The 18136-nt window shown below is 41.6% G+C and overlaps 1 protein-coding gene across 1 annotated transcript in view; it reads right to left on the bottom strand.

The window, feature by feature from the left end:
- LOC106595273 (zinc finger protein basonuclin-2) overlaps window positions 1-10862 on the bottom strand; it is a 586672-nt gene extending 575810 nt beyond the window's left edge. Inside the window, exon 1 of the mRNA XM_082978466.1 lies at window positions 10115-10862. Coding sequence (XP_082834592.1) covers window positions 10115-10117 — 3 coding nt within the window. The 5' untranslated portion in view covers window positions 10118-10862. The remainder of the gene's footprint in view (window positions 1-10114) is intronic.
- Between the last annotated feature and the right edge of the window lie 7274 nt (window positions 10863-18136).

Below are 18136 nucleotides of genomic sequence, written 5' to 3'. Positions count from 1 at the left end.
CCAAAGGTGCTTCTACAAAGTATTAACTCACGGGTGTGAATATTTATGTAAATGAGATATTTCTGTATTTCATTTTCAATACATTTGCTAACATTTCTAAAACATGTTTTTAACTTTGTCATTATGGAGTACCAGTGGCAGTCAGAGCATGGCCTTATTTCTATTACAGCATATTGGATTACTGTCATTCATATTCCATTCACCCAGTTCAATGTAACAGCGATAGGTTTAGGCTACTACATGATACTCTAATGTTCCCTATACCCATCATGAGGTTGATACAACCTAGCCTATGAAGGAAAGTTTACAACGTAGGTGCACACAGGTCCAGAGACAAATTTGAGGCGACAGACAGTGGCACATGGACAGACAGTGACATTCAATAACGTCTTGCACACTCTTGCCTGCATCTAGCTGATATAGGATGTAATCATTACTCCAACAGTTGCAAACAAGAGTTTCTATTGGACAAATTCATGTATGTTTTGTTCCATTTGCTTCCGTTTAAGAAATGTTTTTCAACAGAATCGGCAGAATGAATACACCCCTGATCACGCGTAAACACAGTTCACTTTCATAGCAGCCACATTGTATTCCTTCTATGCACTCTCCTTCTCTCACCTTGTCCCTTCACTTGTGGACTTCAATGCACAACACATCAGTTTTATGTGACCAGGCGAAAAAACCTTTCCAAGCCACACCGCTACACACAGCCTACATCGTTGTCACCATATTAGCTAAAGTAACGTCATAGTCAGCATAGCTAATATAACTAACACGTTAGTAAACCCGTACAAACATACAGTAACAGTGTACAGTCAGTAAGCAGTTACACCGGCGGGCCACGGTGGCAATAAATTAGTAATACCAAAAACATATCTTGACTTGGTAGAGTTCCAGTGTTGTGTTGGATAGTCAAAGCCAGCTAGCTAACATAGCATCCCTCTGTTTGAGCAGGGTGTTTAGGAAGGCTAAACTAGCAAGCTGCATTTGCTAGCTAAGTAAGTGAAAACAAAATTACAAAATCTCTCTATTTCTCTCTTGCATCTCCTTCATTTTGGAATAAATTCAACTATTGTCTCTCTTTGAGTAAACTACTCACCGCATTTTATACACTGCAGTGCTAGCTAGCTGTAGCTTATGCTTGCAGAACTAGATTAATTCTCTGATCCTTTGACTGGGCGGACAACATGTCAGTTCATGCTGCAAGAGCTCTGATAGGCTGGAGGACGTCCTCCGGAAGTTGTCATAATTACTGTAAGTCTATGGAAGGGGCTGAGAACTATGAGCCTCCTAGGGTTTGTATTGAAGTCAATGTACCCAGAGTAGGACGGAAACTAGCTGTGCTCCGGCTATACCATGGTGCTACCCTACAGGGGGCTGTTGAGGCTAGTGTAGACCTTCTTTGTAAAATAGTGTGTTTTAATCAATTGTTTGGTAACGTGATTATATTTAGTATAGTTTTATCTAAAAAGGATAACTTTAATGTTTTACCATTTACATTTTTCTGAAATTCACTGAGGATAATGGTCCTCCACTTCCTCCTCTGAGGAGCCTTCACTGTGTGAAGTTGGGTGAGAAAAAAAATAATTTTGAATTCAGGCTGTAACACAACAAAATAAGAATAAGTCAAAGTGCAATGAACACTTTCTGAAGGGCCTGTATATTTTCCTGATCGCCTGAGGATATCTGCCATGAAAATGTGGATATAGGCTATTGAATACATAGCATTGTAAATATATAGGGATATATGGCAAATATATTGAATTGTAAATATAGGTATATACACAGAGTGAACAAAACATTAGGAACACCTGAATATTGAGTTGTACCCCCTTTTGCCCTCAGATCAGCCTCAATTTCCCAGGGGTATGGACTCTACAAGGTGTCCAAAGCTGTTCCACAGTGATGCTGGTCCATGTTGACTCCAATGCTTCCCACAGTTGTGTCAAGTTGGCTGTATGTCCTTTGGGTGGTGGACCATTATTGACACACACCGGAAACTGTTGAGTGTGAAAAACACAGCAGCGTTGTAGTTCTTGACACACTCAAACCAGTGCGCCTGGCACCTACTACCATACCACTCCCCCGTTCATAGGCAATTCAATATTTTGTCTTGCCCATTCACTCACTGAATGGCACACATACGCAATCCATGTCTCAATTGTCTAAAGGCTTAAAAATCTTTCTTTAACCTGTCTCCTCCCCCTCATCTACACTGATTGAAGTGGATTTAACAAGTGACATCAATAAGGGATCATATCTTTCACCTGGATTCACCTGGTCAGTCTATGTCATGGAAAGGGCAGGTGTTCATAATGTTTTATACACTCAGTGTATATATTTTTGGAATAATACTGTACAATTTTGAAAATGATGATAACGTAAGAACTGTTTGAGAAGACTGTTTTGGTGGGATGGAGTTTTGGCCCTCCGTGGTGACGTCACCATGTGTTAATTAGTGAATAGACCAATAATAAAGGGAGTTCCAAATCTCTCTGCCAATAACAGCAAATGTTCAGTTTTCCCCTCCCCACTCAGACCCCTCACGATACTAAATTGAAAGTATATAGTCATACAACATAAGACATATTGCATATATTTAATCATATAGGCGTAATTATATAGACATACAGGGTATATTTGTCAATGTTGTCACCGGACTTTATCCCAGCAGGAAGCTTTCAATTGAATTTCATCCAATCAGTCTTATTGAGTTACTGCCGTATGTTACAGTACTGTCCCAACGCAAATTCAATTCCCTGTACAGCTGTAAGGCTTGAACTGGAGCTAATAAAAAATAGCTTTCACCACTCTCACAACCTTTTTGGGGGGCCAAATTAATGTGCGAGAGATATAAAAAATGATGTGCGCGGCGTAATTCATTACATACCTCATAATTACGTAATTCACAAATGTAGAGATCTGTTTGAAAGCAACTTTGAGTAGAAATATAATATAAATATACCCAATCCTTTCCTGTGAGATAAACTAAAGATTCAAGCAGCTCTGAGTCACAGAGACAGAATAAGATACAAAACAGAAAGGCATCGTCCTAGATCTGCATCGTACTAGATCTGCATCGTACTAGATCTGCATGGTTCTAGATCTGCATCATACTAGATCTGCATGGCACTAGATCTGCATCATACTAGATCAGCATGGTACTAGATCTGCATCGTACTAGATCTGCATGGTACTAGATCTGCATGGTACTAGATCTGCATCATTCTAGATCAGCATGGTACTAGATCTGCATCATTCTAGATCAGCATGGTACTAGATCTGCATCGTACTAGATCTGCATCGTACTAGATCAGCATGGTACTAGATCTGCATCATACTAGATCAGCATGGTAGTAGATCTGCATGGTACTAGATCTGCATCGTACTAGATCAGCATCATACTAGATCAGCATGGTACTAGATCTGCATCGTCCTACATATGCATCGTACTAAATCTGCATGTACTAGATCTGCATCGTACTAGATCTGCATCGTACTAGATCTGCATCGTACTAGATCAGCATCGTACTAGATCAGCATCGTACTAGATCAGCATCATTCCATATTCAAGCAGATATAGCTTGATTGAAACATTATCTCAATTACTCCAACTACCTCGTACCCCTGCACATTGACTCGGTACCGGTACTCCTTGTATATAGCCTCGTTATTGTTATTTTATTGTGTTAATATTTCCTTTTTTTATTTAGCTAATTTTTCTTACTTTTTAACTGCATTATTGGGAAAGGGCTCGTAAGTAAGCATTTCACGGTAAAGTCTACACCCGTTGTATTCAGCGCATGTGACAAATACTATTTGATTTGAAGGGAGGTGGTCAATGTGAAATGTTGTGATTCTACAAAAGTTGGGGAGGAGCCAAATTACAACAAAAACATTGCTTAAGATGTACTGAACCATACACTTCATGTGGAAAGATAGAGCAAAATGAGACATCAGGCAAGTAATAAAGTAATGAAGACCCAAAGCCTGAAGCAGCTTCCACTCAATCCTGCCCATAACAGACACCTATAGACGGACTCCATGGGGTGTCTGACTGGGAGATTCACACGTGGGCCACTACCACTGCTACTAACACTAACACCAGCAACCAGATCATCTGTGTTCAAACCACAGGCCCCAACTAAGACAAAAGCCATCTGATACTGTTACTCTCTAAACTGGTTCCATAGGACAGATGGAACTCATGGTTGTAAGTGGCATAATGATGATGAGTGCTTAGAGACATGTTCAAAACTGAAAGTTTTGTGGGGGTAAAGAAGAAGAAAGAAAGAAAGAAAGAAAGAAAGAAAGAAAGAAAGAAAGAAAGAAAGAAAGAAAGAAGAGAAAGAAAGAAAGAAAGAAAGAAAATCGTTAAAAGTCGATTCAGGTGAAAATAACATTGTCCCTGACTGGGTTAGACACTCAAGCAAATAATTCCAAAGTCAACATGCTACTTTTTAGTTCCTCAGGAATTATTCATGGGACACCACTTATCTTGTCATATCTGATTTCTTCCACTGTAGTTTTTGGAGGGGAGGAAGGCAGGAAAGACACCTTTAGGGCAAATTATTCTCTTTTAATCAAATCCCTCCATGTGGCCTAAGGGGGTCTACTCCAAGACACTCAAGGCACTAGAAGGTGGGCCAATGGCTCTCACACCCACACAAAAAAAACTGTTCAGTGAGATGCAATATAAAACGTGTTAGTTGTTTCAACTTAAAAATATGAATTACCTCGTTGGCGTAAAATGTTAAGTAATGTATACTTTTACAGTGGTGGGATTACAGAAAAAGGGAGGAATACTGAGAAAAAGAGAGAAAAAATGTAGTGAGAGTTGGAGAGCATAAGAAAGGCAGACAGGGTTCTGGAGTTCCCATCATTTCTACACCGAATCTCCCGGCTCTTTCCACATGGCACGACGTCGAACAACTTACTCCGGGAGTAGGCTAGTGAGTCCGAGAGAGCTATAAAATATAAATTATACCACATAACCTTATACCTCCCAGTTGAGTCATTCAGTTACACTGAGACTCCTGTTGGTTACACGGACAGCCATGTCTCTCTCTCTCTCTCTCTCTCTCTCTGCTCCCAACGCTTTCGCTCTCTACATTTCTATAGCGTCGACATGAATTACTTCCTCTCCCCCTTAAAGAACGTATGGATTACAGCTGAACTGCAATTTCCCTACCGATCATTCCCTAGCCAACCCGGTGACATTGAAGTGTTTATTTTACACTGGCGGCCCATAATTAGTTCTGTGCAAAATCAATTAGGACCAGCGCAAAATTACACCCGAATCGTAAAGGAATGGTGACTGTGTGTTCCGTGACACGGTAAAATAAAATATATACCGCGCAGTCGTGTATTTCTCAGCAGCACCGCAGTTGGTCTGAATGGGTGCTATCATTTCTCCTCTTGAACAAATAAAGAGTTTGTGGGAGTGTAATGCACAGGCCCTGTGCATGTTTAAAGCAATAGTCCAAACCTTTACTGTAAAACAGAACAGTTAGTTGAGTTCTCCTTTGATTACTTAACGTTACTCACCAATTTGAAACGTATTAATGTATTATTAAATTGGGATACATACAACGTCTAGACTAACCTCACTTTAAGGAAGTGACTAGTCCTGTATGTGTATGCTTCATTGCATTTTTTGAGAAATACTTAACTGTACACACACACAAGTGTCATTTTACAGCTCAAACATTTCTCCCAGCTTCTAGTCTTAAGACTCGGCTTGTGATCTGATTCCGTTGTAGTCCACTGATTGAATCCCACTCCGTAACACAGCGACGGTATTGTCCTTTTAAAACTCTTCACGGAGATATTAACTAGAGGACAATTACGACTACAAGACAAAACACATCTTAAATCTTCATGTAAAAACGATCATTTCACTTATTATACTTTGAAACCTGGGGTGGAAAAGTCTGTCCAAATGGTAGAATGTCTTAAGAGGGAATTGGAGAAAGTCTATGCAAGTGTATGTGTGTATTTGATTTCTTTCCCTCCGCACTGGGGTAAAAATGTAATTAATGTCTACCAAATGTATATTGTTTTAAATCAAGTAAATCTCCCACTGTGCTTTTTATTAAGTTACTGCCTGAGATGTAATTTGTTTTAAGATTTCACAGTGTCTTTGTTTAGTCCTAATGCCTGCAGCTTCGGTTTCAGTGTCCTTTTCAAGGCTTTTGTCTCCAGCCACCAAGACCTTCAGAACCCCTTTCTCTCAAAATATGACCTTTTCTGTCATTGCCAAGACACACTATCGCTAACACCAAGGCTTTATTAGAAGAGTGGACGAGTGGAGAGGAACAGGGAGATATCAGGCTGTGTGTGTTTTTTGTTTAACTATCCTTGTGGGTACTAGAAGTCCTCTCAAAGATAGTAAAACACGAAAATTCGGACATGGGGGACATTTTACCGATCCCCCAAGACAAAATGCTATTTTAGGCTTACAGGGTTAGGTTTAGGGTTACAATTTACATTTTAGTCATTTAGCAGACGCTCTTATCCAGAGCAACTTACAGTAGTGAATGCATACATTTCATACATTTTTTCCCCCCGTACTGGTCCCCCGTGGGAATCGAACGCAGAACCCTGGCGTTGCAAACACCATGCTCTACCAACTGAGCCACACGGGACCAATTAGGGTTAGAATTAAGGTTAGGGTTACAGTAGGTATAGCTTTAGAGTTAGGGTTAGGCTTAGGGTTAAGGTTAGGTTAAGGAAAGGGTAAGGTTAAGGTTAGGTCACAGTAAAGTCTACACCTGTTGTATTGGGCTCATGTGACAAATATCATTTGATTTGATTTGATTTGAAGGGAGGTTGTCAATGTGAAATGTTGTGATTCTACAAAAGCTGGGGAGGAGCCAAATTACAACAAAAACATTGCTTAAGATGTACTGAACCATACACTTCATGTGGAAAGATAGAGCAAAATGAGACATCAGGCAAGTAATAAAGTAATAAAGACCCAAAGCCTGAAGCAGCTTCCACTCAATCCTGCCCACAACAGACACCTATAGACGGACTCCATGGGGTGTCTGACTGGGAGATTCACACCCTAGATTTAGGGATAGGGAAAATAGGATTTTGGATAGGAATCAATTATTTGGTCCACACAAGGAGAGCAATACAAAAGTGTGTATGTGTTTGGCATGGTGTTCCACCCCTCCACTGAGTAAACAAGAGCATTGTTGACGTGTTTCTGGGTTGTTGATGTGTTTCTGGGTTGTTGATGTGTTTCTGGGTTGTTTGAGCAAAACGGGCAGAAGCAGTAGCTACCTGTATGGGCGACACACTTCACTTTCTTTCCCTCCCTCCCTTTCTTTCTTTCTTTCTTTCTTTCTTTCTTTCTTTCTTTCTTTCTTTCTTTATTTCTTTCTTTCTTTCTTTCTTCTTTCTTTCTTTCTTTCTTTCTTTCTTTCTTTCTTTCTTTCTTTCTTTCTTTCTTTCTTTCTTTCTTTCTTTCTTTCCCTCCCTCTATCTGTCTCCTGCCCTTTGTTGACAAAAGTATCTTGGTGACTGCAAAAAGTGTACATGGAGACATAAGGTGTCGGTTCACACACACATACACCGACACGCGCGCGCACACACACACAATCCCTTCTCATCATAAAAGACACTCAAATGAGAGAGAAAACACTGCCATATTTTTAATCGGTTCAACCTCATCACTTAACACCCTTCCAGTCTCAATGAAGAGAGAACAAGGAGGGAGAGAGGGAAAAAAATACCATAAAAACTCCTTAAAGAGGAGAGAAAAGAATAGAGGGAGAGATCAAATGATCCAGGCGGTGGGGACAGGCGGCGCGGGGTCAGAGCAGGAGAGCACAAAGCAGCCCTGCTCTTCATTAACACTGGCCCTCAGGGGGTCCAGACTGGCCCTACCTGTCCATGAGATTATTGAACCGGCTAACCAGCAGCTCCCCTCTTCAAGGCTAACCAGCAGCTCCCCTCTCCAACTCCTCAGTCAAGGCCCAGAGGAATCCCAGCCCACCGCTGCTGCTGTCTGACAACTCTGGCCCTGAGTTTCTCTGTCTGCTACATGGAAGAAGTGCTCCCGCTTCTTCATTTTCTTCTCCCCTCCCTTCACTCTTCGTTCAATGTATCACTTTTACTGTCTTTTTCCATCTTCTACTTTTGTCTTATTTTCTTTATCTCTTCCCCCCATCTCCTTCCTTTTTTAGCTCTCCTTCTCTTCCTTCCTCTACTTTACTTCCCCTCTCCTTTCCTTGTCTGAACCTCGACTGAGAGAAAGAGAGAGAGAGAGGAACGACGGTGTGTCGACTTGCGACATGGCAGGCGAGATGAAATGCATGCGAAAGGGCCCAGGCTAGTAGCAGCAGCAGATAAAAGTAATCAAATAATACTCCTGGAATGCAAATTGGCATTCTCTGACTGTAGCCCTTGCACATCCATGAAACATCACTTTCAGGCTCCCCAGATTAGGACTAAACATTATGTAAAGCGCTGAACCCATAAACTGAGTGGAGCAGTCAAAGTGAAGGAGGGAACAGGCTCTTTTCTGTGGTGTAGAAGGGGCCTGTGATCTTTTTCTCTCTACCTCTCTCCCAACTCCTCTACCCTTCACAAATGTCCATGTAGAAATGTGTTACTCTGGCATGAAATGCCTCTGTGTTCTGCTCTGCTCTGCCCAACTCCGATTGCTCGACTTTTAGGGGAGGTGGAACCAAGGCCACATAGACACACACGTAGGCTACAGGAATGCATGACAGAGAGAATGTATTAACACTGTGCGCTAATACATTGTAAATTGTTAAGTCTTCAACAATACAGTGTATTTTAGATTGTATACATGTACTCAACCAGCTGTTGCAAAAATAGTTTTTCTAATACACACCATTTTTTAAATTTTTGTTGGCCCTCAAGTTATGACATAAAAACACCTAAAAACTACTGTATTTAATAAAACTGAAAACATCTTATAATAACATCAAAATCACAATTGTAGGCTATGTGTTTGTTTGGTTTTAGGAAGCTGCACATGTTCCTGGTACACTCTAGGAAACCAAATGAACCCAAGCCAAGAGCTACGAGTATCACTGTATCACACATTAATCACTTAAAAGTCACTTCAAAAGTTGTTCAAGTATTTCAACCCATTAGTACTACGTGCATGTTAAATATGTAACACAGGAATATATTCATCATCTGGAAATGTTTCCAAAATTATAAAGTTCTGTTTGGAAAGGGTTAAAATTGAGAATGCAATATAGTGGGAACATTTTTCTTATGATACGTTTTTGATATAGCAGTGTGTAAATATACACAGAAATGTACTATTGGTGATGTTTTACATTGCTTTACATGGTGTCATCTTTAAAATAGCATTTTGTTTTGTTGTGTATTCTATCATCATTGGTTTAATCAAAGGGATGCTACATTGTGTAGGCCAAAGACTGCAGTGAGTAGTTGACAGTGAAAATGGTCCCTGTATAATCGTTATGCACGCTCTAACAATCAACACGATCTGAAAGTGACATCGTGACAATTATCACTGGCCGTGGATGGGGGGGGTCTGCAGGTCTGGCTATATGTTCGGGACATTTTGTAAAAAGTTTCAGTATGGTTAAACTGTCTGTCTGACTGTGCTCAATAATGGGCACCTGGGGTAAAATCACACAGCTCCATTTTCAAGCTCAAGAAACACAAAAACAACACAATTGTAAAGCCTAAAATAATATTCCTTCTCATTTATTATAAGTAATAATAATGTTATAATAATGTGCGTTGCAGTGAGGGGGTTTTATACGGGCCACCAACATGTTGATTGAATAAAGTTCACATAAGGTAGGCTAAATAGAAGTTGTATTATAATAACAGTCTATAAAAGCCTATTCTAAATATTGCCTATATTCAAAACAAAATATCATATTTGTAAAGTATGTGGAAAGAGTAAACAAAATATCATGAATGCATGAATTATTTGTGTGCATTAATTATTTACAACTTTCTTGGGGCAATAATAGGCCACGCAGGCCAGGCGCCGGTTAGAAAAAGTTATATCAATGTTTGTAATCCAGCTCCATACCTGATGCAGGGATTCATTTGAATGGGTAAACAGTTTCAAAATCATATTTACCATTTCTGCATGTTGTATATGGAAGACCCGGGTCCTGGCGCTCTCGACTTGCCGTCCTCGAATGTCTGATTTCGCCCTCAAGTGGGGGAATTCTCCCCTGATATATTACAATCTGAAGTAATTAAAAAGTCGGCCTCGTCCCTACAAGAAAAGTATTGACTCGTTGTGCGCAATAAGAGTTTTATGACATTTGATTGAAAACGGAGACCCGTCTTCGTTTCAGGTTTTGATCCTGAGAAATTAACACTGTCTGGTTCACTGAGAAAATACGTTCCTTGTCAGAGCAGAACAGAATACGTTGCTTTGGAACACACCGTCGGTCTCGGGATATGAATACAGGCAGAGGCACGACTGTCCCCTTTCCAAAACGTGAACCAGGAGATGCCGAGGGAAATCGCTGACAGCGTCTTCGGGAAAAGGCGAATAAACCTATGCTTGTGAGGAGAAGACAGTTTTCCGTAGTTCCGACCCGGGCTCTCTCCGATATTTATTATGCTAAATCAGCTGTATGCTCCGAGGACACGTTGCGGACGATACGGCTTGGTTGGAGAATTAGGAAAGTGGCTTGTGGAAGTTGGGCTCGAACGGTACACAATCTGACAGGACTCTCGGGGCTGTTATACGCCTTGTGAATGTAACCTGAGTGACTGTGGGTCTTGAGTTTGAGTCCGTCACGGTGTTGTGTCAGGGTAAAGAGGCACATCTGTGTGTGACAATGCGCCAACTCGACTAAACCCCTACCCTGCGGACATGAAAAATCATGGCGAGGTGCTTAGCCTTTTAGAATTTACGAAACACTTGTACTTGTATTTCCCGTAAGCGATAGGATACCGATAAATAGCCTACTGTAACCTGTTGTTCTGTTTGTTTATGGGAAATGGTTGTTTGTAAGCTAAATGAGGTATTATCAAAATATTTCATAATGGGGAAATTAATTCTCTATTAAATAAACTAAATATTTGAAATATTAAAAGGTTCCAAATTCATAAAACAATAATTATTACATCGAACAATGTTATCAGATATTTTGTATAGGCCCTATCCAGCTTTCAAGGTGATGCTAGTTATACCCCAAAGTTGACTTAACTTCGTTTCAATGTTTACAAATTCTGTACCCAGTACCCACATAATATTTTTTCAGTTCACATTATGGTGAACAAACTCAAATTTCGCTCAACCGCATCCACGCACACGCACCAACGCACACACACAGCTATGTCTTACTATACTTCTGAGGACTTTTTGGGGACCAAGAATTGATTCCAATTCTAAATCTCATTTTCCCTAACCTTTACCCCCAACTATAACTCCAAACCTAACCACTAACCCCTAACCTTAACCCCTATGCCTAAAATAGTATTTTTACAAGTGGGGACCCGAAAAATGTCCTCACTTCTCTGAATTGTAATTGGTTTACTATTCTTGTGAGGACTATAGTAAAGCGTGTACACACACACACACACACACACACACACACACACACACACACACACACACACACACACACACACACACACACACACACACACACACACACACCAAAAGGGCTTTGAGATGAGTGAGATTCTTCAGAATTCAAACTAGTGCATCAAGTTGCTCCAGTCCAGCAGGAGGAAGGAAGGAATGCTTGAGGACACTGATGTTTCCCCATGTTCCCCACATGTTTCCTAAGTTGTGTCCCTCTGCTGATCATCTGAAGTGTGCTGTCTCTCATTAATGTTTCACTGTGCACTTGTTTTTACCAGGGGTTTGCTGATCAACGTTTGACTGAGGCATCTCAAGAGTCAAGAGAGGAGGGCGGAGAGAGAGAGAGAGAGAGCAGTCAGTGACTGGCTTCTCAGTCTCTACTTTTGGACCTAGTGAGAGTGGAATCCCAAGGCAGTCATTTCTATCAAGTCGAGCGTCTGGAAGAAGAAGCCCCACTCACATGTTTGGTCAAGGGGTAAATAATAGATCAGGGATTAGACTTGTGCTGAATTCATTCTGGGGGTAACAAGCTAACTCCGGTCCCAGGATATGCATATTCATTGGTTGGGCCAAGGCCATGGGAGGATAAAGACCATATGCCTGTTTGTTAGGGAGATAGAGCTTAAATCCAGCTAATTAAAGAAGATATTACATAGCTCCGTGAGCAACAAAACAGGCCTTTTAAGGATTGTCCAGAAAATAGAAGTGCTACAACTCGGGGGGGGGGGGGTATAATATAATGATATGGGTCTCTTTGATAGCTTCAAAGGGCCTCAATAATGTTATATGGCTTTGAAAGTGATTTTTCTTCCCCCAATTTATTCATCATGTCAAACAAACTGTTAATGATAGGGCTGATTAGTGTTGTGACATATTAAACGGCTACACTAATGATGCTGGAGACATCCATGTTGGTGTGAAGTCGCCACCTCGTCTTCCATTAGCATATTGTCAAGCACGGATGTCTAATTTGATTACGCTTATAAACACAGGCAGTTCAACTAATTAAAGTTACTCAGCAAGTGGTAAGGAGAATGTCCAAGCTCAGCCCTTCTTCAGTTTGACATCTGGATTAAAAATATATTATAAAGCTCCTTCATTTACTGAAAAAGAGCACAAAACTAAATGAGTATAGGTTTATCTGTCCCCATGACAGGACCCTACCTCTCACTAATTACCCAGAGGGGTTATTGATGATGAGCTATTGAACCCAGAGTTGGAGGCCCTCTCCCGGGGATGGCAGTTAGCTATCACAGCCTCTACAAGGCCATTCTACGCTGGGTTTCTGTCCATCTGTCTGGGAAGCAGCAGTTCTCACTGAGAAAAAGGTCAATTTGATCATGTCATGGAAGGCAGAGGGGAGCGGAAAGGGGAGGGACCACGATCAGCACCACACACACACCTGCTCTAATTCTGCTCTGACTGACTGCTCTCTGCAAGGACATTCTGGGCTGTTTGGCCGGGGGCTCGGTGACATTCTGAACCTGTGAGAATGTTCAGTATGATCACCTCACCTCTGATGTAATATGTTCACTGCAGTGGGGGCTGCTGAGGGCTCATAATAACGTCTGGAACAGAGCAAATGGAATGGCATCAAACACCTGGAAACCATGTGTTTGATGTATTTGATACCATTCCACTGATCCCGCTCCAATCATTACCACGAGCCCGTTCTCCCCGATTAAGGTGCCGCCAACCTCATGGGGTTCATTGTTCATTACTTGGAAGTTTCATGAACTAGGCTTGTACTGCACATGCCTGAATCCCAAGGTCTATGTTGAGTGTAATTTAAGTGTTATGTCACGCGCGCCTGACAGTAGTGTATCTGTCATCTCTTTCTCTCCAAATATACAGGTAACTGCCAAAATAAAGAAAACACTTGATCACTTGGTCATATAGGCTATAAAAATGCCCAGTTACCCATTATTTTGGCTACCATGTCTAGAAGAAGAGATCTCAGTAACTTTGAAAGAGGGGTCTCAAAGGAGCATAGAGGGTTTAAAGGGTGTGTCTGTGTGTCTCAGTCACCAGACATCAACCAAATTGAAGACTTATGGGAGATTCTGGAGCAGTGCCTGAGACAGCGTTTTCCAGCACCATCAACAAAACACCAAATTATGGAATTTCTCATGGAAGAATGGAGTCACATCCCTCCAGCAGAGTTCCAGACACTTGTAGAATCTATGCCAAGGTGCACTGAAGCTGTTCTGGCAGCTTGTGGTGGCCCAACACCCTATTAAGACACTTTATGTTGGTGTTTCCTTCATTTTGGCAGATACCTGTATATCTATTTCCATCTCAGACATTATATACAGTGTATTTTTATCTCCTCGCTTTAGGGTAAATCCATTTGAATTCAATTGCTTTCTGAGAGCATCCCTTTTGATAAAAAAATTCAACTTTCCATACTGTACATGTTTGTCCATGGAGGAAGTGGTCAGAATGTGAGTTTTAGGACCTGAATGCCAAAACATTCAGGAGATAGATGTGCTCAGAGTTGACCCATTTTGCATACCCCACCATACCATGAGACATCCATGTTTTTATCACTGGAAAAGATAAACAGTTGAGTTTGATATACTTTTACAGCTTAGAAACAGGGTTATCAACCTATCTGAACATTTATTGAGCACCTTTATCTCTTGAATGTTTTGGCGTTCAGGTCTAAAAACTAACTTTCTGACCACTTCTACATAATATGTATGGAAGGTTTTGTTCAAATCAAAAGGGGTGCTGTCAAAAAAAGTGACTAAATTCAAATGTATGTACCCTTTAGCGTAACAAAGACCTAAAAGATGATAAACCATAGTTTCAATAGCGTGCGCCTTGTTCCACGGTGAAGTCGTCACATGTTCTCTCTTTGTACAGTATCTGACCGCCAGGCCCTAGATGCTACCTCTCGAGGGAAAAGCGAACTCAAACACAACCTCACTACCTTGCTATGCCCTCTCAGTCAGTCAGTACCCAGCCAAGAACAAGACAAGGCCTACCAATGCAGAGCCCTGGGAGAAATACTCAGACTCCTCTTTCCCACACTATACCAGGGGGGAGTGGCACGCCACATGGGTGAGCCATGGGTAAGCTTGGGCCCGGGGCTCATGACACTACGCTCCCCTCCCACGGTGGCCCCCAGGAAGTTGGCTCTCCTCTCATCAATCCTCCCATTATGAGCAGGGCCTGTCTGCTGAGGATGGCTCAGAAGGTCATCAGATGGGAGTCAAGCAGAGGACCAGAACCGGGGCTGAACTGATGGGCTTGTGCCGGGGGGATGTGGGGATGTGTGTGTGTGGGGGGGGAGGGGGGGTTGGGACGCGGCGCTGTAGTTGTCTGATTTAGGTACACAGATAGGTTTAGTGTGGGAGAGGGGTGAAGAGGGGGGAGGAGGGGGGAATCAATGGCCTCTCTGTCATTGGGTATTATGAGACTTGAGGCGCGAGGTCCCACAAGGTTGAACATGAGAATGGCTCATGCTTGACGTCAAGACTGAGCGACTGATATCATTCTCTAGTCCAGTTGAGAAAACTAGCTGCAGTGTATAATTTTTTCCACACTGTCACAACCTACAATATATCCAACATTCTCAGCAGATATTAAAAATACAAGTGCATGAATATGTGCAGATATTAAAAAGAAAAGTGAATTATATACAGCCTTTCACGTTAAAAAGCCACCCAATGTCATATCCACCCATCCATATTCATCAGACTGGCCACCCACACTTCTGTAATGAAACCCATCTCAGAGAACAGAGCCCTCAGTGGAGCAGCAAAGTGACTGCGATGTCATATGAGACTCAGTGCTCTCACAGGTTGGAATCTCATTTCCATTCCGGAATGAGAGAGACATTCCGCTAAACAGAGTTCAAATTGACATCACAGCTGACACTTGTACTTCCTGTGTTTCTTCAAAGGCAACACGACTTGTGACTCTTTAGTCAGTGTGATCGTAAGCCCCCTGTTCGTTCTGTTGGTTCTCACCTCCCTCAGTTGGAATCAAAGGTAACGTTATTATGCAGACGACAGTCCTCCTACCTGAGGTGGCAGGCGGAGACAATTATACTTCCCCAGAATTCTCCACGGAATGTCGCTCCCTTCCAGGCTCGGCTTCCCTTCCTCCCTCACTCCTCCTCAGCCAACCAAGTGTTTGTCACTTGTTTCCTGAATTTTTCATGCAGATGGAGGCATTTGCATGATCAAGATTCTGTGTCGTTTCTCCACCTCTGTGCTGATTTGATTTTATTCACTGTTCTCTGTCTGTGTGGCTCTGTGGAGAGAGAAGGCAAGAGAACAGTATGCTCATTGGGACTGCCACAGTGTAAAGCCTACTCATTTTATGGGCTGGCTCGTCACATCAGAACACTGGTGGCAATTAGGGCTGAGGGGCCTCAAAGACACTCGACTCACAAGACTAGAGTCAATTTAACATCTTTAAAATAATGTTCTTCTGACTTATATATCACTGCATATGCTATGGGAGGGATTTTCTTATGCTCCATCAATTTACAGTGACAATGCAATGCACTTAATTCACAGTAAGCCTGAAAATAACACACAAGTCCTGTATAATTAATCTTTGCACCCAAAACCATGTGCTACATTTATGAAACAGTCTGTCACAAGACACTAGTCTGTAATTGACAGGAGAGGAGGAGGACAACATAAAGAGACGGTATACTGGATGTATTTCTCTTCTAAATGTATCTCCAGGCAACTAACATTTCAGGATGACTCACAGGCAGTATATTGCACCCGGAAAGAACTGGGCACACACACACTGCACACGGGAACACCTGTTTTTCTCAGAATAATGAACTTAAATAAAACTATATAACCTGTCACACATCTTAAAACGGTGTGATGAAAGACGAACGGGAGCCAAATCAAAAGACGACAAGAGTTTGTGTTCAGTCAGTCAGGACTTGAAAAAGTATTTTTTATTTTCAAATGCAGGAAGCACACATCAGTGGTGAGATGAAAGGATCTGGCTGAGAGCTGCGTTTTATGTGCCTAAAATGTTCCTCAGATGTAGATGAATCTGTCATTAAGAGGACAGACAACAAACACTTAAAAGGGGAGACACACACTGCTCCAGACATCCTCAGAGACCGTGTAAGACACACTGTCAAAACATGGTGGAACATGTTGCAGTAATGTAACCTGTATTGGAAACGATGAGGGCCAAATAACATGAAAAGGGGATGTGTGTGAATAGGGGGGCTTCTGCCAAAAACATTGGATCATGTTTTCTGGATGTGAGGTATTATGTCATATAAAATAGGCCTATATTTATCACTAAAATGACATTGCTCCTTTTACACAGGATGTTGTAATTGTTGTTTAATCATATTTACTTTGGGTGTTTGTGGATGACATTGGCTGCATTTAGAAAGGCAGCCCAATTCGGATCTTTTTTTTCACTAATTGGTCTTTTGAACAATCAGATCAGCTCTGAAATATAGCTGATGTGAAAAGATCTGATGTGATTGGTCAAAAGACCAATTAGTGGAAAAAAAGATCAGACTTGGGCTGCCTGTGTGAAAGCAGCCATAGAGTGGCAATTTATTTCTAACCTTGCATGCACCTGATATCTGGATGTAATGGGCCTGAATTAGTCATACATCTAATCACTGACCGGGACCCCATAGAAAGTCACTGGTGACGTTTGTCCTCCTCTGTAATGATATGAAGTGGGGAACAAACCCCTTTTCCAGTGATCCAGAATCAGGCTCCTAAATGGATGATTGGTCACCATCTCCATTAAACAATGAGCTTTGTTGGGAGGCAGGCAGAGGAGAAGAGAAAAGCTGATTCATACAGTATAAATGCCATGTGTCTGTCTGTGCAAGTCTAACAGGGCAGATGTTGCGCATTATGCACCAGTCTAATGCCTCTGAAACCGCTCCACAAATGAGGATCCTAATGAGAGGCACTGCTTGTGGGTCAAGGAACAGCCTAATTGCGCTAAGTCAATTGATTTATTTTTTCTTTCTGTCTTATTTTTCTCAGCTGGACAGGCAGAAGGACCAGACAGACAGAGAGAGCAGATGAACCAACATTTGTGTGAATGAACAACAGAGTTGCCAGTCCTGATATTTCTTCATTGTAATATATCTTCTCCTCTTTCATGCCTGGCCACTCATTACAGTGCATGCAAGCATGAGTCCATCCATAGTTTGCTGCAATCTGGAGGTTGCTGCATCTCCAGCAAAACGGCAGATTTTTTCCCATACCAAGAATGTTAAACATTCATACTAACTACAAATGATAAACAATTATCAAACTAAAAAGTAGGGCAAGTGGTTATAACTGTAAAAAGGAGAAGACCAAGAGTAAGCAAAGGCTGTAGGCTACACTAATAGTGGGGTCTGTGGCTGTATGCATGCATTTCCCCTTAGCACACCAATTACAGTATGATTGACTTTACTAAAGTACATATTAATCAAAAAATGAATACGTTATCTCCTATTAGGTATTTTACAACATGCTTTGACATTTCAAACAATTGGAGCGCTGCTTTCAGTTACTTCCTAATACGTTGGCGTGTCGTAAAAACTGA

Source organism: Salmo salar, chromosome 08, assembly GCF_965601325.2.
Source record: "Salmo salar chromosome 08, fSalSal1, whole genome shotgun sequence".
Classification (NCBI taxonomy): Eukaryota; Metazoa; Chordata; class Actinopteri; order Salmoniformes; family Salmonidae; genus Salmo; species Salmo salar.
Note: the sequence above shows the minus strand (reverse complement) of the source record. Positions and strands in the feature narration are given on the sequence as shown.